Here is a 23,193-nt window from a genome sequence, read left to right as displayed (position 1 = left end):
TTTACACCTGTAACTATCAGGAGAAGGAGCCAAGAGAAGTCCGCGCTCAGCGTGACCCTCTCACTGTTCTGTGTTATGTGAGGAGTCAGACTGTTCACACTACGTAAGAGATCCGTCCGGTCTCTGCCTGGATCATCCCGACCGGTACTTAAGTGCCGGCCGGGTGATCTTTCCAGCCGCAGGGTTCTGATGCGGGCGCATCAGTGCGCGCCCGCATCAGAACCTCCCACAGCACATAATGTGTGGACTGACAGGGTTTCCTACGGCCGCAATTCATTGAATTGCGGCCGCAGAAAACTGAAATGTCAGTTATTTGCGGCGCCGCAAGGGATCCCGGTCGGAGCGTATACGATGTGTATACCTTCCGGCCGGGATCTCATAGGACAATAGGCTATGTTCCCCTCCGCACAAAGTATGTCCGTTGTTGCCGATGGCAACAGTGGCCATACTTTTATGTAGTGTGAACATAGCCTAATAATGGAAGTCTATGAGGCTGACAATTTTTAATGACACAGAGCAGGGGGCAAATACTCAGACCTGGACCGATCAAAACTTTTGACACGTCTCTCTGACATAGAGAAGAAAGGCTCCTACAGCATCCGCATTGCAGCAAACGGGAATTTATTCACATATAAGTGTACTGGGGTGCAACGTTTCGACCCAAGCATGGGTCTTTGTCAAGCATACAGATAGGTACACAGGAAGGGTATTAATCAACTACTGGAAAACCATACACCAATGGGGAAAGAGCAGACATCATAGGGGAGGGGGATGATGGGTAGCATACAAAAATGGGACTTGAGTAAGAAATGCATAAAATACATATTGGATGCAAAATGCACTGAGTATGTACATAAATCACAGTCAGTCACAATAGATGTGAGCACACGGTGCACAATTCTTTGAGTGGAGAGGCGCGGAGAAAGGAGGTGCGCAAACCTTCCCATACAGCCTACATGACGCTGAGGCTAGCGGGATTCCGCGGTGGAGAGTTCTGTCACGGAATTCCGCCTGTTTTACTCCGTGTAAACTGGCCCTAATAAATAGATGTAGGAGATTCAGTGTCACAAAGGTGATAAGCCCGTGTTGGGGGGTCCACCACCACACCACCCAAGGACACACTGATGGGATCCCATACTGAAAGTGGTAAAGGCAGCCATAATATATATGTCTAGGTAGTAGTCTAGCCGGTGCACACTACAGGTAAGGATTACGTGACACGCCAAACAGTTGCTGCGACAGAACATTTATTGAAGGACATGACAATACAAGAGAGAGAAATCGTAGACACATAGTAAGACCGAGGCCGTACTCCGAGGGTCCAGAGGAAACATGAATGGGTAAGTACAGAACAGTCCATGCGCTGTGTGGTTTGGATGTCTAGAAGATCCCACTCCTGCTGGCTGCATAGTGTATCATCCGAAAGAAGAAGGATTACTACAAATAAAATGACAAGAACTCATTAGTATACACATGTATGTTACTGTATGTATAAAGTAACATCATAACCCGAAGTTCCATCCCCATACCATATTCGTCCAGGAATAATATGTAACCGGGTACAGACAAGTGTATAGGAGACAAAACTGCACACAAAATAAAAGTGTATATACAATTTTACATCAAGTGTAACCTAGAATGATCATACTATACAGACTAGATGTAGCAGTCTTAGGCAAAGAGAGCCCACCAATGCCGGTAAGCAATGTGTGTACCAATAAAGCAAGAAGTAAGTTACATAAATGAACAGTAATTCCTGGAGAGATGGTCCTTATGTGTCCATCAGGGTCTGCAGGTTGGAGAAGGACTAAGGAGAGAATGACAAAGTACCTGCACCATTAAATGAGTTTAAGTTCAAGAGCAAACCAGTCAGTGGTATGAGTGGTGCAAATGGACAAACCTTTAGAAAGTACAGTCACTTGTAATTCAGATAAAGAAATTGAAGATATACTTACCACTAGCTGGACGTTGGTGGTTTCTGACTCTGGTTTTTTTTTCTTGCTTCCCATTCCTTGCTTGTTTTTTTTGCGGATGACAGCTGGGGATCCCTGAGAGAAAAAAGGAGTTTCCTCTGCTGTGGTGGGTTTTCCTCCGTCCTGCGTGGCTTCTTCTGACGCGTCTAATTCTGCCAATGTGAGACCAAACCTTGGGCTGGTCTGTCTATGTCTGTCCCCGGCCTCGGTTTGCATTCTTCTCGAGGTGGACCAGCGGGGCCTCTATTGGATTTTGGCATTTTCTAGCCGAAGACGTGTCCCTTGGCGTAGTCTTTGACGTCACGATGCCATTTGGAAAATTTTATTTTTTCATTGTCCTCACAATGTTTGGAGGTATCAGCCTCACCTTTGCTTTTTATTTCATTCGACTCAGTCGCAGGTAGAGCAGAACCTAGTTGAGCCTCTATAAATGCGATGTTTCGTCTGCAGGTGATAATCTCAGGGTTCAAAAACACCAAATTAAGAAGGATATGGTCAAAACACCCACTCCTCCACCACCTCTTCCATCCCCCCACCTCATTCATCACCACCATCCCCTTCTTCTCCACAACACCCCCTCTTCCAGCACCTCATCCACCACCTCCTCACCCTCCTCCACCACCCCCTCCCCACCATCTCCTCCACCCCCCTCCCCACCACCTCCTCACCCTCCTCCACCACCCCCTCCCCACCACCACCTACCCACCACCACCTACCCACCACCACCTACCCACCACTCCCTACCCACCACCCCCTCCCCACCACCACCTACCCACCACCCCCTCCCCACCACCACCTACCCACCACCCCCTCCGCACCACCCCCTCCGCACCACCACCTACCCACCACCTCCTACCCACCACCTCCTACCCACCACCCCCTCCCCACCACCACCCCCTCCCCACCACCCCCTCCCCACCACCACCTACCCACCACCCCCTACCCACCACCACCTACCCACCACCCCCTCACCACCACCACCCCCTCCCCACCACCACCTACCCACCACCCCCTCACCACCACCACCCCCTCACCCTCCTCCACCACCCCCTCCCCACCACCTCTTCACCCTCTTCCACCACCCCCTCCCCACCACCTCCTCCACCACCACCTCCTCACCCTCCTCCACCCCCTCCATCACCCCCTCCTCAAGCACCTCCTCTTTCTCCACCACCTACTCCATCCCCCCACCTCATCCACCATCTCATTCATCACCACCATCCCCTCCTCCTCCACAACACCCCCTCCTCCAGCACCTCATCCACCACCTCCTCACCCTCCTCCACCACCCCCTCCCCACCACCTCCTCCTCCACTACTCCCTCCTCCTCCAGCACCTCGTCCACCACCATCTCCTCCTCCTCCAGCATGTCATCCATCACCCCCTCCTCTTCCACCTCATCCACCAAGACCACCGACTCCTCCTCCACCTCATCCACCACCACGACTCCCTCCTCTACCATCTCATCCAGCACGACCACCTCCCCCAGCACGACCACCACCTCCAGCACCACCAGCTCATCTACTACCATTACTATCACCTCCACCAGCACCACCTCTCTCTCTACCACAACCCGCCTCACCACCATCACCCACTGCACCAGTACCTCTCGCACCACTTTCACCACAACTCCACCCACCACAAAGTCATCCACCACCACCACCACATCCTCCATCAACATTATCAAATCCTCCACCACCACCGCCATCTCCTCTTCCACCAATATTGACAAATCCACCTCTGCTCCTCGCTTTCCTCGCTTTCTTTTTTTTTCTCGCTTTTCTCTCTCCTACAAGTAAAGAAAAACAGTCGGGACTCAATGAGCTTTAGAGATGCAAAAATTAACATTAGACAGTGGTGGATACGGGAGCAATGGGACATTCTCACATAACGGACCTGTCCTTAAAGGTGTTATACAGTGTTAGGGTACAAACCCACACACCGTATACGCAACAAATACGCAACAAATACGCAACAAATACGCAGCAAATACGCAGCAGTTTGATGGTGAAGATTTAATGCTGAGTTCAGTTATTTAGATCTAATCTGCTGCGTTTTTGTTGCGTATTTGTTGCGTTTTTGCTGCGTATCGCAGCAGTAAATACGCTGTGTATACGGTGTGTGGGTTTATACCCTTAAAAAACATGGCCACTTTCTTCCAGAGGCAACACTGCTCTTGACCTAGTTTGGGTGTAGGTTTTGCAACTCGGTTCCATTGAAGTGATTAGAGCATAATTGCAAACCACACCTGAACTGGAGACAAGAGTGGTGCTGTCTCTGGAAGAAAGTGGCCATGTTTTTCTAATACTGTATAACACCTTAAAAGGTTAGAAAAACATGACTTTCTTCTAAAAACAGCACAACTCTTGTCCTCAGTTTGGATGTGGTATTGCAGCTTAGTTCTATTAAAGTAAATGAAGCTGAATTGTAATACCACACACAACCTGAGGACAGGGGTGACACTGTTATTCCAGGAAAGTCTTCTAATCCTGGATAACCCCTTTAACTTGTACCTGCACCTAAGAATATGGATAAATCCATTACCACAACTCCTTCACTTATACCAGGGGTCGGGAACCTGTGGCCCTCCAGCTGTTGCAAAACTACATTTCCCGTCATGGCTGGAGAGCCAAAGGCAAAGATGTCAGAGATCAGCCTTCCCCTCCTTATATAATGATCTCTGCACAGGCCACAGAACATGCTTAGTAAACTATCCTACAGATGTGAATATCGTGTCTATGAAGCTTACAATAAAGCATATGACTAAATATTGGTAAAAACAGCTCAGAAAGATGGCTGCCCCCATAGTAATGTACCAGTAATGAGATCATCAAAGTGACATTAACTTTTGTGGGGCTGCTGCATTGTATAATGCCCTGAATTGTATATTTATTGTTTATTTCGGGCCCCCTACCAAGGGGAGCTCACGGCAAATGGCCTTACCAGACACATTGTACATCTATAGTAAAGGGGGATTCCAACATCATCCAATAAAATATAGCTGTAGGTATCAGGATAGAGGGGTAATCACATCATATAAAATATAGTATATACCTGTAGGGATCAGGATAGAGGGGTAACCCTATCATATATAATATAGTATATACCTGTAGGGATCAGGATAGAGGGGTAACCACATCATATAAAATATAGTATATACCTGTAGGGATCAGGATAGATGGGTAATGCCATCATATATAATATAGTATATGCCTGTAGGGATCAGTATAGAGCGGTAACCCTATCATATAAAATATGGTATATAACTGTAGGGTTCAGGATAGACGGGTAATCACATCATATAAAATATAGTATATACCTGTAGGGATCAGGATAGAGGGGTAATCACATCATATATAATATAGTATATACCTGTAGGGATCAGGATATTCTAGCAACAGTTTCATCCTATTATTATAGAAGAGAAGGGAGGACACAGCAGACTTACCTTCACCAATAACGTTAGCCTTGAAGAGTAACTTCTAGAGCTCTGCAGCTGCTTATATACTGTGTGTGATGTCATCATGAGCAGTACAGGAGCCATGCGTGATGTCATCGTGTGCAGGTGAGGGGACAACAATAACCAGTGATGTCATCGTGTGCAGGTGAGGGGCCACAATAACTGGTGTAAAGTAGAGCTGGCTCAGTTGCCCCTAGCAACCAATTAGATTCCACCTTTCATTTTCCAAGAAATTAAGGTGAAGAATGAAGTTGAATCTGATTGGTTGCTAGGGGCAACTTAGCCGGCTCTACTTTACACCTCTCTGATAAATCTCCCTAGTTATTTCCAATGAGAAAAGATGTAAAATAGGGTTTTAATTCGTTTTATAAGTATGTACATGATGTACAGGATGTGTCAGTAGTGTATAGTCCCCAATATTGGCCATCTCCATGTAACTCCACTAGATCCCATCCTATGGCTCTCAGCAGTGTGTGACCTCCTCTGTATATGCTTTACACTTGTTCAGGACCCAACCACCAGGGGGCACTAGGTTCCTTCCCAGCGCTTCCCACCATCAGGGAAAGAATAAAAGAAAGAACAAAAAAGTTTTTCATGGTGGCTGGTGATAGTGGGCGGGGCCATGATCGCGGGGGCGGGGGCATGATCGCGGGGGCGGGGCCACAGTCCCGTCTGGGAGTGGGTATGGAGCGGTCCCTTGTGCCAGTGATAGAGCAGGCAGCACAGCTCATAGCTTACCAGCATCACTACTGAAGCCAAGAGCTGGGAGAGCTGCCCCCTGCCCTGCATGAGAAGATGGAGCGCCCCCTCCTGCCTGGGCCTGAAGGAGACCACCACCATCTGGCATGGCCTAGGTAAGGAAAATGGGGGCCCCCCGCAGGTGGAGGGGAGCTGGGGGCATCCACTAGGCCTAAACAGCATCTGAGTGGGATGTTTATTATGAAATACATACCTCCCAACCGTCCCGGATTTCGCGGGACAGTCCCGTTTTCGGGGTTCTGTCCCGCGGTCCCGGAACGGCCCCCCGTGTCCCGCAATATATGTGGCCCCAGCGGAAAAAACAATAAACCAGTAACTCACCTGTCCTCCGGTCCCAGCAGCTCCTCTCCCGGCAGAGCGCGCACTCCCGTCATCCTCCGGGGCGGGCAGCGGGGTATAGAGACATTGACTGTACCGGAAGTAATTCATATAGAGGCTGCAGGTCACTTCCGGCACAGTCAGTGTCTCTGTACCCCGCTGTCCGCCCCGGAGGATGACGGGAGTGGGCGCTCTGCCGGGAGAGGAGCTGCTGGGACCGGAGGACAGGTGAGTTACAGTTTTTTTCCGCTGGGGCCACACTAATGGGGGGATTGGCTACTCTGTGGGGCGCTATATGGGGCATTGGCTACTATGTGGGGCACTATATGGGGGATTGGCTACTATGTGGGGCACTATATGGGGGATTGGCTACTATGTGGGGCATATATGGGGGATTGGCTACTATGTGGGGCATATATGGGGGATTGGCTACTATGTGGGGCATATATGGGGGATTGGCTACTATGTGGGGCATATATGGGGGATTGGCTACTATGTGGGGCATATATGGGGGCATTGGCTACTATGTGGAGCATATTTGGGGGCATTGGCTACTATGTGGGCACTCTATGGGGGTTTGGCTACTATGTGGGGCACTCTATGGGGGATTGGCTACTATGTGGGGCACTATATGGGGATTGGCTACTATGTGGGGCACTATATGGGGGGATTGGCTACTATGTGGGGCACTATATGGGGGATTGGCTACTATGTGGGGCATATATGGGGGATTGGCTACTATGTAGGGCATATATGGGGGATTGGCTACTATGTGGGGCATATATGGGGGATTGGCTACTATGTGGGGCATATATGGGGGCATTGGCTACTATGTGGAGCATATTTGGGGGCATTGGCTACTATGTGGGCACTCTATGGGGGTTTGGCTACTATGTGGGGCACTCTATGGGGGATTGGCTACTATGTGGGGCACTATATGGGGATTAGCTACTATGTGGGGCACTATATGGGGGCATTGGCTACTATGTGGAGCATATTTGGGGGCATTGGCTACTATGTGGGCACTCTATGGGGGTTTGGCTACTATGTGGGGCACTCTATGGGGGATTGGCTACTATGTGGGGCACTATATGGGGATTGGCTACTATGTGGGGCACTATATGGGGGGATTGGCTACTATGTGGGGCATATATGGGGGATTGGCTACTATGTGGGGCATATATGGGGGATTGGCTACTATGTAGGGCATATATGGGGGATTGGCTACTATGTAGGGCATATATGGGGGATTGGCTACTATGTGGGGCATATATGGGGGATTGGCTACTATGTGGGGCATATATGGGGGCATTGGCTACTATGTGGAGCATATTTGGGGGCATTGGCTACTATGTGGGCACTCTATGGGGGTTTGGCTACTATGTGGGGCACTCTATGGGGGATTGGCTACTATGTGGGGCACTATATGGGGATTGGCTACTATGTGGGGCACTATATGGGGGGATTGGCTACTATGTGGGCACTATATGGGGGATTGGCTACTATGTGGGGCATATATGGGGGCATTGGCTACTATGTGGGGCACTATATGGGGGCATTAGCTACTATGTGGGGCACTATGTGGGGGCATTGGCTACTATGTGGGGCACTATATGGGGGATTGGATAATATGTGGGGCACTATATGGGGGCATTAGCTACTATGTGGGGCACTATGTGGGGATTGGCTACTATGTGGGGCACTGTATGGGGGGATTGGCTACTATGTGGGGCACTATATGGGGGGATTGGCTACTATGTGGGCTCTATATGGGGGGATTGGCTACTATGTGGGGCACTATAATGGGGGATTGGCTACTATGTGGGGTACTATATGGGGATTGGCTACTATGTGGGGCACTATATGGGGGCATTGGCTACTATGTGGGGCACTATATGGGGGCATTGGATACTATGTGGGGCACTATATGGGGGATTGGATAATATGTGGGGCACTATATGGGGGCATTAGCTACTATGTGGGGCACTATGTGGGGATTGGCTACTATGTGGGGCACTGTATGGGGGGATTGGCTACTATGTGGGCACTATATGGTGGGATTGGCTACTATGTGGGGCACTATAATGGGGGATTGGCTACTATGTGGGGTACTATATGGGGATTGGCTACTATGTGGGGCACTATATGGGGGCATTGGCTACTATGTGGGGCACTATATGGGGGGATTGGCTACTATGTGGGCACTATATGGGGGGATTGGCTACTATGTGGGGCACTATATGGGGGGATTGGCTACTATGTGGGCACTATATGGGGGGATTGGCTACTATGTGGGGCACTATAATGGGGGATTGGCTACTATGTGGGGTACTATATGGGGATTGGCTACTATGTGGGGCACTATATGGGGGCATTGGCTACTATGTGGGGCACTATATGGGGGCATTGGATACTATGTGGGGCACTATATGGGGGATTGGATAATATGTGGGGCACTATATGGGGGCATTAGCTACTATGTGGGGCACTATGTGGGGATTGGCTACTATGTGGGGCACTATATGGGGGGATTGGCTACTATGTGGGCACTATATGGTGGGATTGGCTACTATGTGGGGCACTATAATGGGGGATTGGCTACTATGTGGGGTACTATATGGGGATTGGCTACTATGTGGGGCACTATATGGGGGCATTGGCTACTATGTGGGGCACTATATGGGGGCATTGGATACTATGTGGGGCACTATGTGGGGGATTGGATTCTATGTGGGGCATTTTTGGGGGGATTGGATACTGTATAGGGCACTATTCAGTCAGCAGCATGTGGTGACTGTAGGGGAGTGGCTATGGAGGGTTGCTATGGGGGCGTGGCTATGGAGGGTCGCTATGGGGGCGTGGCTATGGAGGGTCGCTATGGGGGCGTGGCTATGGGGACCACGGCGCACATGTCCCTCTTTGCTCTTTGCAAAAGTTGGGAGGTATGGAAATATACAATATCCCATCTCCTCTGCACAATTCATGGCCCAGTTAGCAATATTGTGAGAGGGAGGGGATTCTTTACCTGTACTGCCCCATCCCCCCTGTACTGGTGCCCATATATGTAGGGGTGGGGGAGCTCTATATAGGCAGCAAGCCCTGAACAGTACATGTGGGTTGGGGGGCACTGTAACATACAGGATCCCTTATAGTGGAGAGCAGTGGGGGGAGCGTGCATGTGCTCATAGTGGAGAGGGCTGGGGGAGTGTGCATGTGCTTATAGTAGAGAGGGGTGGGGGAGCGTGCAGGTGCTTATAGTGGAGAGGGGTGGGGGGAGCGTGCAGGTGCTTATAGTGGAGAGGGGTGGGGGGAGAGTCCATGTGCTTAGAGTGGAGAGGGTTGGGGGAGCGTACATGTGCTTATAATGGAGAGGGGTGGGGGGAGAGTGCATGTGCTTATAATGGAGAGGGGTGGGGGGAGAGTGCATGTGCTTATAATGGAGAGGGGTGGAGGAGCGTGCATGTGCTTATAATGGAGAGGGGTGGAGGAGCGTGCATGTGCTTAAAATAGGGTGGAGGAGCGTGCATGTGCTTATAGTGGAGAGGGGTGGGGGGAGCGTGCATGTGCTTATAATGGAGAGGGGTGGAGGAGCGTGCATGTTCTTATAATGGAGAGGGGTGGAGGAGCGTGCATGTGCTTATAATAGGGTGAGGGGAGCATCCACATGGTAAAAATAGGGTGGGGGGAGCGTGCATGTGCTGATAGTGGAGAGAAGTGAGGGAGCGTGCATGTGCTTATAGTGGAGAAAAGTGGGGGGACGTGCATGTGATTATAGTGGAGAGAAGTGGGGGGCGTGCATGTGCTTATAGTGGAGAGAGGTTGGGGAGCGTGCATGTGCTTATAGTGGAGAGAGGTTGGGGAGCGTGCATGTGCTTATAGTGGAGTAAAGTGGGGGAGCGTGCATGTGCTTATAGTGGAGAGGGCTGAGGGAGCGTGCATGTGCTGATAGTGGAGAGGGCTGGGGAGCATGCATGTGCATATAGTGGAGAGGGGTGGGGGGAGCGTGCATGTGCTTATAATGGAGAGGGGTGGGGGAGCTTACATGTGCTTATAATGGAGAGGGGTGAAGGAGCATGCATAGGCTTATAATGGACAGGGGTGGGGGAGCGTGCATGTGCTTATAGTGGAGAGAAGTGGGGGAGCGTGCATGTGCTTATAGTGGAGAAAAGTGGGGGAGTGTGCATGTGCTTATAGTGGAGAGAGGTTGGGGAGCGTGCATATGCTTATAGTGGAGAGAAGTGGGGGAGCGTGCATGTGCTTATAGTGGAGAGGGCTGAGGGAGCGTGCATGTGCTGATAGTGGAGAGGGCTGGGGAGCATGCACGTGCATATAGTGGAGAGGGGTGGGGGGAGAGTGCATGTGCTTATAATGGAGAGGGGTGGGGGAGCTTACATGTGCTTATAATGGAGAGGGGTGAAGGAGCATGCATAGGCTTATAATGGACAGGGGTGGGGGAGCGTGCATGTGCTTATAGGGGAGAGGGGTCGGGGAGTGTGCATGCGCTTATAGTGGAGAGAAGTGGGGGAGCGTGCATGTGCGTATAGTGGAGAGAGGTTGGGGAGTGTGCATGTGCTTATAGTGGAGAGAAGTGGGGGAGTGTGTATGCGCTTATAGTGGAGAAAAGTGGGGGAGCGTGCATGTGCTTATAGTGGAGAGAGGTTGGGGAGCGTGCATGTGCTTATAGTGGAGAGAAGTGGGGGAGCGCGTGCATGTGCTTATAGTGGAGAGGGGTGGGGGAGCATGCATGTGCTTATAGTGGAGAGGGGTGGGGGAGCATGCATGTGCTTATAGTGGAGAGAGATTGGGGAGCGTGCATGTGCTTATAGTGGAGAGAAGTGGGGGAGCGCGTGCATGTGCTTATAGTGGAGAGGGGTGGGGGAGCGTGCATGTGCTTATAGTGGAGAGGGGTGGGGGTGCGCGTGCATGTGCTTATAGTGGAGAGGGGTGGGGGAGCATGCATGTGCTTATAGTGGAGAGGGATGGGGGAGCGTGCATGAGCTTATAATGGAGAGGGGTGGGGAGCGTGCATGTGCTTATAATGGAGAGGGGTGGGGGTGCGTGCATGTGCTTATAGTGGAGAGGGGTGGGGGGCGCGTGCATGTGCTTATAGTGGGGAGGGGTGCGTGCATGTGCTTATAATAGGGTGGGGGGAGCCAGGGCCGCCGATAGGGCAGTACAAGTGGTACTGCCGTATGGGGCCCGGACCCTAATAGACACGGGGGGGGGGGGGCCCGGCGGGCCTGCCGGCCGCCGCCCCCCGTCCGCTACGCTAGGGGGGTCCGCACGGCCCCCCTTGCCACCTGTTTTTGAGCATCCCGAAAAGCTGCGGCCACGCAGCTTCTCGGGATGCACTGATCGCTTTAATGTTCCGCCCGCACAGCGGGCGGAACATTAAAGCGATCAGAATACAGGAGAAGGACCTGTCAGCGTCCTCCTCCTGTATTCTCTCCCATAGGCTGCCGGCACTTCATACCAGCAGCCTATGGGAGGCCGGGCCGTGATCATGTGCCCCTCCGGCAGGCGTGATGATGTGACGTCATCACGTCTGCCGGAAGTCCCGTCCCTGCGGCTCGCAAGATGGAGCCCGAAGAGGAGGAGGAAGAGCTGCTGCCTGCACAGCGCGGATTAGGTGAGTAGGATGTTTGTTTTTTTTAGGGGCACCTCTGGGGGCGTTATTAGTGTATGGGGGCACCTTTGGAGGCATTATTAGTGTATGGGGGCACCTCTGGGGGCATTATTAGTGTATGGGGGCACCTCTGGGGGCATTATTAGTGTATGGGGGCACCTCTGGGGGCATTATTAGTGTATGGGGGCACCTCTGGGGGCATTATTAGTGTATGGGGGCACCTCTGGGGGCGTTATTAGTGTATGGGGGCAACTCTGGGGGCGTTATTAGTGTATGGGGGCACCTCTGGGGGCATTATTAGCTCATGGGGGAACCTCTGGGGGCATTATTAGTGTATGGGGGCACCTCTGGGGGCATTATTAGTGTATGGGGGCACCTCTGGGGACATAATTAGTGTATGGGGGCACCTCTGGGGGCATTATTAGTGTATGGGGGCACCTCTGGGGGCATTATTAGTATATGGGGGGCACCTCTGGGGGCATTATTAGTATATGGGGGGCACCTCTGGGGGCATTATTAGTATATGGGGGGCACCTCTGGGGGCATTATTAGTTCATGGGGGCACCTCTGGGGGCATTATTAGTTCATGGGGGCACCTCTGGGGGCATTATTAGTATATGGGGGCACCTCTGGGGGCATTATTAGTTAATGGGGGCACCTCTGGGGGCATTATTAGTGTATGGGGGCACCTCTGGGGGCATTATTAGTATATGGGGGCACCTCTGGGGGCATTATTAGTTCATGGGGGCATTATTAGTTCATGGGGGCACCTCTGGGGGCATTATTAGTATATGGGGGCACCTCTGGGGGCATTATTAGTATATGGGGGCACCTCTGGGGGGCATTATTAGTATATGGGGGCAACTCTGGGGGCATTATTAGTATATGGGGGCACCTCTGGGGGCATTATTAGTATATGGGGGCACCTCTGGGGGCATTATTAGTTCATGGGGGCCACCTCTAGGGGCATTATTAACTCATGGGGGCATCTCTGGGGGCATTATTAGTGCATGGGGGTACCTCTGGGGGCATTATTAGTTCATGGGGGCACCTCTGGGGGCATTATTAGTATATGGGGGCACCTCTGGGGGCATTATTAGTTCCTGGGGGCACCTCTGGGGGCATTATTAGCTCATGGGGGCACCTCTGGGGGCATTATTAGTATATGGGGGCACCTCTGGGGGCATTATTAGTTCATGGGGGCACCTCTGGGGGCATTATTAACTCATGGGGGCATCTCTGGGGGCATTATTAGTGCATGGGGGTACCTCTGGGGGCATTATTAGTTCATGGGGGCCACCTCTAGGGGCATTATTAGCTCATGGGGGCACAGCTGGGAATCCTACATACAGCGGGCATCCCAAACAGCGCAGTTACTATGGGAGCCTACAGGGGGGAGAAAGGAAAGGAAGTTGCTAGAAATGTGCGGAGCCTAAATTGTTTGTCTCGCAGGTTCTAAGGGGATGAAACATATCTGGAAGGAATCATCATGGAGGTCTGAGCCGGATGGAGAGGAAAAGGGAAAGTAACGCCTCAGATCAAAGAAGACGTCACCTGTGAGTCACTGTATGACACTTTTCTTATTTTGTAGAACATCATTTTAGTAGGTGACAGCTACTACATTATCTGTACTCAGAGATATCACTGTGTTATCTGTTGTGTTACATAGGACTGCAGGTGACTACTACATTATCTGTACTCAGAGATATCACTGTGTTATCTGTGGTGTTAATAGGACTGCAGGTGACTACTACATTATCTGTACTCAGAGATATCACTGTGTTATCTGTGGTGTTACATAGGACTGCAGGTGACAGCTACTACATTATCTGTACTCAGAGATATCACTGTGTTATCTGTGGTGTTACATAGGACTGCAGGTGACATCTACATTATCTGTACTCAGAGGGATATCACTGTGTTATCTGTGGTGTTACATAGGACTGCAGGTGACATCTACTACATGATCTATACTCAGAGATATCACTGTGTTATCTGTGCTGTTACATAGGACTGGAGGTGAAATCTACTACATTATCTGTACTCAGAGATACCACTGTGTTATGTGGTGTTACATAGGACTGCAGGTGATATCAGGTGATTTCTCCAGGTTGCAGAAGTTCAAACTTCATCGTGCCCTGGTGTGCTGGTGTCTGTATGTCTGTATACATGTGTGCTGGTGTCTGTATACATGTGTGCTGGTGTCTGTGTGTGAGATCAATTCTAGAGAACTGGCTCATATACCCCATTTTCCCCAGTGGCTTAAAATGTAACCTCTGTTATACAGTTATAGAATTGTAGAACCTAAATGTGAACAAGGTGCAATTCAAATAGACACTTACTTGTATAGCTGTCTCTTGTGATCTGTATGCAGTGCATTATATTCACCCCTGCAACGTACAATTTATAGCGTGTCTACAAGCCCAGCGGGGCTCATTATGATGGAGACTAAAACTTATACAAGAGTGGGGTAGGGGTTCCCCTGTATTCAGAATGCTGTTGAGTGCTCGGCAATGCCCCGTTTGGGGTTATTGAATTTCGAGGGTCTATGCAGAGCAGAATAAAGACACCTCTGCTGCACAAACAGGATCTCCTAGAAAGCGTTCTCACCGCCATGTATTCGCTATCACTGGCTTGGGTGAGCTAAACTAGTCTGCCTGGGGGGTGTGTGATTTGTATATGCTCACTAACATGGAACAGCCTCATTATATTAGCCTTATCAACATATTCTATGTTAGTGAGCATACCGGGGGGGGGGGGGGATATTGGTGAACATATACAAATCAAACAGCCCCCCCAGACCCTCGAAATTCAATAACCCCAAACGGGGCATTGCCTGGTACTCAACAGCATTCTGAATACAGGGGGAACCCCTACCCCACTCCTGTATAAGTTTTAGTCTCCATCATAATGAGCCCCGCTGGGCTTGTAGACACGCTATAAATTGTACGTTGCAGGGGTGAATATAATGCACTGCATACAGAGCACAAGAAGCAGCTATACAAGTAAGTGTCTATTTGAATTGCACCTTGTTCACATTTAATTTCTATAATTTTATAACTGTATAACAGAGGTTACATTTTAAGCCACTGGGGAAAATGGGGTATATGAGCCAGTTCTCTAGAATTGATCTGAACCAAATTATACCTCCCAGCAAGGCGTGGGGCGAACACACAATTTTTTTTTTTTTTTATTAATGTGGGGGGCCCAGACACTTTGGTTGTATGGGGCCCCGAAATTCCTGATGGCGGCCCTGGGGGGAGCGTCCACGTGCTAAAAATAGGGTTGGGGAGCGTGCATGTGCTTTTAGTGGAGAGGGGTGGGGGAGCGTGTGCATGTGCTTATAGTGGAGAGGGGTGGGGGAGCATACATGTGCTTATAGTGGAGAGAGGTTGGGGAGCGTGCATGTGCTTATAGTGGAGAGGGGTGGGGGAGCGCGTGCATGTGCTTATAGTGGAGAGAAGTGGGGGATCGTGCATGTGCTTATAGTGGAGAGAGGTTGGGGAGCGTGCATGTGCTTATAGTGGAGAGAAGTGGGGGAGCGCGTGCATGTGCTTATAGTGGAGAGGGGTGGGGGAGCGTGCATGTGCTTATAGTGGAGAGGGGTGGGGGAGCGCGTGCATGTGCTTATAGTGGAGAGGGGTGGGGGAGCATGCATGTGCTTATAGTGGAGAGGGATGGGGGAGCGTGCATGTGCTTATAATGGAGAGGGGTGGGGGAGCGTGCATGTGCTTATAATGGAGAGGGGTGGGGGTGCGTGCATGTGCTTATAGTGGAGAGGGGTGGGGGGCGCGTGCAGGTGCTTATAGTGGAGAGGGGTGCAGGCATGTGCTTATAATAGGGTGGGGGGAGCGTCCACGTGCTAAAATAGGGTGGGGGAGCATGCATGTGCTTTTAGTGGAGAGGGCTGGGGCGCATGCATGTGCTTATAATGGAGAGGGGTGGGGGGAGCGTGCATGTGCTTATAATGGAGAGGGGTGGAGGAGTGTGCATGTCCTTATTATAGGGTGGGGAACGTGCATGTGCTTATAGTGGAGAGGGATGAAGGGATCGTGCATGTGCTTATAATAGTGTGGAGGGAGCCTGCATCATGTGCTTATAGTGAAGAGGGGTGGAGGGAGCGTGCATGTGCTTATAGTGGAGAGGGGTGGGGGAGCGTGCATGTGCTTATACTGGAGAGGGATGAGGGAGCGTGCATGTGCTTATAATGGGGAGGGGTGAGGGAGCGTGCATGAGCTTATAATGGGGAGGGGTGGGGAGCGTGCATGTGCTTATAGTGGAGAGGGGGGAGCGTGCATGTGCTTATAGTGGAGATGGGTGAGGGAGCGTGCATGTGCTTATAGTGGAGAGGGGTGGGGAGCGTGCCTATGCTTATAGTGATGATGGCTGGGGGGAGCGTGCATGTGCCTATAGTGGAGAGAGGTGGGGGAGCGTGCATGCACTTATAGTGGACATGGGTGGGGGAGCATGCATGTGCTTATAGTGGAGAGGGATGAGGGAGCGTGCATGTGCTTATAGTAGAGAGGGGTGGGGGTGCGATGCCCTGGCCCCTGGGGGCCACTTCCGCAGTGCTGGTGTTATGAGCGGGCAATGACCGGGGCAGCTGCAGGGGTTATACTTGTCACGGTATAGGCCTGAGGGCAGCACAGCTGTAGGGACGGTCTGTGGAATCTGCGGGTGATGATGGGCATGTGATTCTTCGCTGCACCTAGTCAGGGCACCAGTTAGTGGACACCAATGCCAGGGTTCAGTAACAGCGGTTTTATTATAGATGAGGTAACTAGTAGCAACAGTTCTGTCCGGATGCAACCGGGTATATAGCAGGCTTTGACAAATAAGGCAGGAGTGGTGCTGCATAGGCTGTGAGAATACGTGCCGGATGATGGGAGTAGGAGTATGAGAGAAATAGCGTTGCTGGGTGGATTAGCTTGAGAATAATACTTGCTGTGAATCCTTGCAGCGATGAGGAGAGATAACGGAATGACACCCAGATGAGAGAGAAGAATCCGGTCACTTGAGCAGGCAGATACAGCCGAAGACTTGAATACAGCAGAGCACTCGATCCACAACTCGAGGGGCGACACACACAACCTCCTTGCTCAGCAGCAAGGGGAAGACTAACTTGTTAGGAGGAAGTGGGAGGTCACATGGTTGCTCCTGGCCAGAGCTAGTCGGCCATTGGAGGAACCATGGTTACAGGGCACTGGCATGGTCACGTGATCAACAGCCTTGCATACCACTGTACAATGTAATAATACACAGGAATACATGAGAATACACATGAGAATGCACATTACCAGAGAATACTAGGGGAAAACCAGCAGCAGTTGCAGTGCAAACACTTACCAGAACAGGCATGGACACAGCAAGAGAAATGGCCATAATAGGAGTAGTAGTCTGCATGTTCTGGGACACTGCATACCTCCCTAGCAAATTTGAGCCGACCTCGGCGAATCTAGAAGGCAGCAAACATGAATAGACTGGACAATCAAACCACAGGAATGAATGATGAGAGTGAGTGTGATGAGGTGTGTGTTTCCCACGCCCAAGGCACAGGTGAGAAGAGAGAGAATGAGAAACCCTAGTGGCAGGACTTCACCTAGGGGTGCCTAACGTACTCTGGCGACCAGGTAGCTAGTGCGTGAACCATCTGATGTGTAAGCCAGGACAACTTAACTGCTGGCGGGGGACCCTCAATATTCCAGCCAGTTAGACAGTAGGTTTTCTGTTAAATGTGTTACCCTACTGGAGGAGAACGTGAAGACCTGTGTACTACCCTGGCGTGTCTGAGTAGTGTCTTGGATACCTGGAAGAGAAAAGAACAAAATAATAAAAGCAAACATACATGGGGGCCCCTTACATACTGGTCAATCATACAACACAATTACTCAATAGGCCAAACACACAAAAGGGTATCCAAGATGCGATATGTATGGACCAGTGTGAAGGTTAAGTAAGACTATGTGTGATTACTACTGTGTTGGGACAAGACAGAGGTGAACAAATACTGGAAACAAAAGGAAAGGAAACACAAGGGACAACAAATACTGCGAGGTCTTGAGGAGAACTGGCTCACATGACTCTGAATGAAAATCTGAGAGAAATCTGAATGAAAACCTGAGAAAAATCTGCATACGAACTGGCTCAACTAAATCTTTCCAGTTATAGATATGATAATAATACACAATAATGAGACTGGATGAGAAAATACACTCCTACATAAACTGGACTTTCTCTGAGGTATATGTAAACTGACTTCTCTTACTCAGAGGAGGAGCTATCTGACTTAGACACTGGAAAATATACTGTTTTACAAAAGAGGCACTCTACTCTGAGGCAATCTATGTAACCTTGTGCTTACTCAGAGGAGGAAATACAAAGACTTTGATAACACTGGAATACAATAGTAGAATAAGTGCAATAATACCCTGTGTGGAACACACAATCACAGGAAAGTGCATTAGGAAGGAATGGGTTAAGTGTCTCTGTTAGGTAGAGTCTCTTTTAGGCAATTAGAACATCGTCCATGTAAAAGGCTCTGGGACAGGCACTAGAGAACCTTTTGTATGGTAAGTGTCCATCAGCTCATGGCTGGTTAGTACAGGGAACTTGGTCAGGAGGACCAGGCACGAACCTTGAACGTTGCAGGAACTGGAACAAAACAGTTAGACAACAAAAACAGTTTAGGGGCTCTGGTCTCTGTAAGGATACTTAGCAGAAATGTCCTGGAGGACCCTGAGTAGGCTTCTTCTTTTTCTTCTTCCACGGATAGCGATAGCGTGAAGTTCCTGGAGCAGAAGCATCACTGGATGCCGTAGTGACTACAATGCTGGGCGTCACCGTGGTGATAGGAGAGATGATGGGGGCCACATGATAGGTGACGGTCGTGGTAGAAGAGGCAGCCTTAGCCACAGCAGTGGGGGCAGTAGAGGGGACTGCGGTAGTAGACGGGCCCGCTGTAGTGGAAGCTGCAGGAGTAGCGCTAGGCATAGCGGTGGCAGCTGCAGTGGCAGGCGACAGGGCAGCGAGGGCCTGCTGAATGTCCTCGATCAGCTGCATAATCTTAGGCCCCGGCCCGAGCATCCATTGGGGCAGGGGCGGCGAATCACGCCCTGGAGGTTGCCACAGACCCGGGGATATGAAGGCCTTAGCAGAGTTCTCCCCTTCAGGGCCAGGGCCTGAGGACAACAGAGTCGGTCCACTTACAATCTGTTCGCTGTCCGGTGATGAGGACCCTCCGGTACAAGAAGCGAGGTCAGCGGTGCTGGAGTGACCGGGTCCCGGAGAAATGCTGGTCTCAGGTATGGGCCCCTCATTCTGATCAGCAGAGGCCGGGATGAAGGCCCGGCGAAGACTTCCGTCGTCCGACGGGGCAGCGACCCAGCTGGTGTCGCTGTAGGATGGGAGCGGTGCTAGCAGGCAGGCAGGATTGCTCTCCGGCAGCTCCGGCATCACTGGTGCTGCGCCTGCAGGCAAACGTTTCTCGGGGGCCGCCATCTTGTCACGCTCTGGCCGGAACTTGTAGCAGGAAGGGGAGGAGCGCCAGGCTGGAAGATCAGGTTCCAGAATCTGCCCAGCAACAGTGACGTCATCCAGCCCAGGCAGCCAATCAGGAGCAGCCAATGGAAAGTCTATGGCGCCGGACGATTCCTGCGCTTTGGCAGCATGGCTGTTAACCCCCTCCTCTCCGGGGTATGGCGCAGACAGAAATTGAAGAAGACGGCGGCCATCTTGGGTACTGTTTAGGGCCCGAAACACTTCAATTACCCCCATAGTAATCGGCAAAGTCTCTGGGGGGCAACAGTACAGTTCTGGGGGCACTGACAGTTGGCACAACACAGTCTGTATCCTGCTGGTGTTATGAGCGGGCAATGACCGGGGCAGCTGCAGGGGTTATACTTGTCACGGTATAGGCCTGAGGGCAGCACAGCTGTAGGGACGGTCTGTGGAATCTGCGGGTGATGATGGGCATGCGATTCTTCGCTGCACCTAGTCAGGGCACCAGTTAGTGGACACCAATGCCAGGGTTCAGTAACAGCGGTTTTATTATAGATGAGGTAACTAGTAGCAACAGTTCTGTCCGGATGCAACCGGGTATATAGCAGGCTTTGACAAATAAGGCAGGAGTGGTGCTGCATAGGCTGTGAGAATACGTGCCGGATGATGGGAGTAGGAGTATGAGAGAAATAGCGTTGCTGGGTGGATTAGCTTGAGAATAATACTTGCTGTGAATCCTTGCAGCGATGAGGAGAGATAACGGAATGACACCCAGATGAGAGAGAAGAATCCGGTCACTTGAGCAGGCAGATACAGCCGAAGACTTGAATACAGCAGAGCACTCGATCCACAACTCCTCTGAGGCAGGAGAGGGACGACACACACAACCTCCTTGCTCAGCAGCAAGGGGAAGACTAACTTGTTAGGAGGAAGTGGGAGGTCACATGGTTGCTCCTGGCCAGAGCTAGTCGGCCATTGGAGGAACCATGGTTACAGGGCACTGGCATGGTCACGTGATCAACAGCCTTGCATACCACTGTACAATGTAATAATACACAGGAATACATGAGAATACACATGAGAATGCACATTACCAGAGAATACTAGGGGAAAACCAGCAGCAGTTGCAGTGCAAACACTTACCAGAACAGGCATGGACACAGCAAGAGAAATGGCCATAATAGGAGTAGTAGTCTGCATGTTCTGGGACACTGCAGGGGGAGCGTGCATGTGCTTATAGTGGAGAGGGATGAGGGAGCATGCATGTGCTTATAGTGGAAAGGGATGAGGGAGCGTGCATGTGCTTATAGTAGAGAGGGGTGGGGGGAGCGTGCATGTGCTTATAGTGGAGAGGGATGAGGGAGCGTGCATGTGCTTATAGTAGAGAGGGGTGGGGGGAGCGTGCATGTGCTTATAGTAGAGAGGGGTGGGGGAGTGTGCATGTGCTTATAGTAGAGAGGGGTGGGAGGAGCGTGCATGTGCTTATAGTAGAGAGGGGTGGGGGAGTGTGCATGTGCTTATAGTAGAGAGGGGTGGGGGAGTGTGCATGTGCTTATAGTAGAGAGGGGTGGGAGGAGCGTGCATGTGCTTATAGTAGAGAGGGGTGGGGGAGTGTGCATGTGCTTATAGTAGAGAGGGGTGGGAGGAGCGTGCATGTGCTTATAGTAGAGAGGGGTGGGAGGAGCGTGCATGTGCTTATAGTAGAGAGGGGTGGGGGGAGTGGCCTTCAGTCTCCTCTCTTCTCCCTGAGAACACGACATGGCCGGCCCTTCTCTCCCTCCACATGTGCTGTAGGAAGGAGACTAGGAGGCCGCCATATATATGAGGTCGGTCAGTCCCCCTGGGTTATGTTTATCTGCTGTGTGTGGTGGGATTGATAAGGGAATCCTATGTGATTTATCATGTCATCTGTATACTCTGTCCTTCACAGTGCAGCTGTATATATAAGTCGTGCGGCCGTTCCTTCTGTGCCGGGTGCCTCCCCTACACGGCCGTGTTATCTGCACACGGAAGCGCCAAGCACAAGATCTGCAAGAAATGTCACAACGTTATTAGCAAGTGAGTATAAGACCTGGAGAGACGGGGTTCTGGGCAATGGTGGTTATATTATAGGGGTGTTGGGGTCATCTAGGCTGTTATATTATAGGGGTGGTGGGGTCATCTAGGCTGTTATATTATAGGGGTGGTTGGGTCATCTAGGCTGTTATATTACAGGGGAGGGTCATCAGGGCTGTTACATTACAGGGGGGAGGGGGGTCATCTGGGCTGTAATATTATGAGGGGGAGGTGTCATCTGGGCTTTTTTTTTTGGGGGGGGGTCATCCAGGCAGTTATATTATGGGGGGGGGGGGGGGGGGTGATCCGGGCTGCTATATTATAGGGGGGAGGAGTCGGGGTCATCTGGGCAGTTATATGATAGGGGGCATGCTGGAACACCTTGCTCCTTCCGTTCTCAGGAGATAAGCCGTCAGCAGAGGAGTCTGGCAGCGGCTTTACCTCCCTTCTCCTCATTCAGAGCACATGCACACCTGGCTGAGCCGAGCATGCATGTGTATGGGGGTATTGCCTGTAATGTATGGGCATCTGTAATGTATCTGCACACGTACAGTGATATCATAATCCATTACCGTAACTTGTGTCTTCTCTCTCGCTGACAGAGTAGGCCGCGGATCCTTGTCGGTCCAATGACATAATGGCCTCCATAACGCTACCATTCGGACCCCTGTTTAATCATGGCTTGGACTTCGAGTGGAAAGACACATGCTGATCTCATCAATAATCCTGCTGCCCCATGTCTGCAGGCTTTCACCATGATATAGGGGCTTCCTGAGATTTATTGCATTAATGGACCCTCCGCAGGATAGGTTTGTGAGGGTCCATCATCTGGCATCACCAACAGAGCCACAGTGAGCAGAGCAGGAAACAGACAGTGCTGTACATACTGTAGTGGCCGTGCTAGGTTACTGCAGCATTAAAGTGAATGAAAACTGAGCTGCAGTAATCCAGCTTGGCCACTACACAATGTGCGGCACTGTCTGCTTCCTGCTCTTTCTATTTTACATGTCAGTGCTGCATCTCTCTGCTGATGCCAAGTGCTGAACCCCCAACAATCAGTTATTGAACTGAACCCGCACTCCCCCAACTGTATATCAGGAGTGAGACCCGATGCTATCAGTAACATCTAAAGTGTTGAGAATTAATGGAAATGACAATAACCCTTTAAACATGTGTTCCGACATGAGGGGGGGCAGGATGCAGCCAGAGCTCCTAGTGAGGAGGTGGGGAGAGGGGCCCGGGGGTGCAGGGAAGGGGGGCCTTGCCTTTCTCCTGCCTGTCAGAATCACGGTCTCCATATAGTAAGCTGGGTGCTAATCCTGCTTACTGTAGGGAGGCTGTGTGTGGCATGACTGGCAGGAGTACAGGTAGTGTCAGAGCACAGAACTCAGGGAGGTCGGAGCTGCAGACACCAGTGCATGTCCGGCCTCCTGTGATCTCACTCTGACTGTCCTGATGGTGGCCCTCCACTGATGCCCCGTAGCTGCAGCTATGGCTGCTACTGT

The 23,193-nt window shown here is 51.1% G+C and overlaps 1 protein-coding gene and 1 long non-coding RNA gene across 2 annotated transcripts; one reads left to right on the top strand and one right to left on the bottom strand.

Annotated features, from left to right (window-relative positions):
• Nucleotides 1-3,003: 3,003 nt before the first annotated feature.
• On the bottom strand, nt 3,004-5,578 carry LOC138801802 (uncharacterized). The gene is made up of 3 exons (XM_069984900.1): nt 5,422-5,578; nt 3,292-3,762; nt 3,004-3,147 (listed from the first exon to the last, which is right to left on the bottom strand). The coding sequence occupies exons 1-3, from the start codon at nt 5,527-5,529 to the stop codon at nt 3,004-3,006; spliced, it is 723 nt and encodes a 240-aa protein (XP_069841001.1). The 5' UTR covers nt 5,530-5,578.
• Nucleotides 5,579-6,117: 539 nt separating this feature from the next.
• Nucleotides 6,118-22,559, top strand: LOC138802230 (uncharacterized). The gene is made up of 3 exons (XR_011364707.1): nt 6,118-6,287; nt 21,564-21,691; nt 22,291-22,559. It is a non-coding gene; the product is annotated as an uncharacterized lncRNA (long non-coding RNA).
• Nucleotides 22,560-23,193: the final 634 nt, after the last annotated feature.

Source organism: Dendropsophus ebraccatus, chromosome 9, assembly GCF_027789765.1.
Source record: "Dendropsophus ebraccatus isolate aDenEbr1 chromosome 9, aDenEbr1.pat, whole genome shotgun sequence".
In the NCBI taxonomy this organism is placed as follows: domain Eukaryota; kingdom Metazoa; phylum Chordata; class Amphibia; order Anura; family Hylidae; genus Dendropsophus; species Dendropsophus ebraccatus.
Note: the sequence above shows the minus strand (reverse complement) of the source record. Positions and strands in the feature narration are given on the sequence as shown.

Coding starts and splice junctions, on each gene's coding strand:
- LOC138801802 (XM_069984900.1), bottom strand. CDS start 5,529: ATGACATCACGCATGGCTCCTGTACTGCTCATGATGACATCACACACA. Junction 3,763..5,421: donor GGCTAACGTTATTGGTGAAG/GTAAGTCTGCTG, acceptor CTTTACTTGTAG/GAGAGAGAAAAGCGAGAAAA. Junction 3,148..3,291: donor AGGTGCTGGAGGAGGAGGGA/GTAGTGGAGGAG, acceptor GGGATGGAGTAG/GTGGTGGAGAAAGAGGAGGT.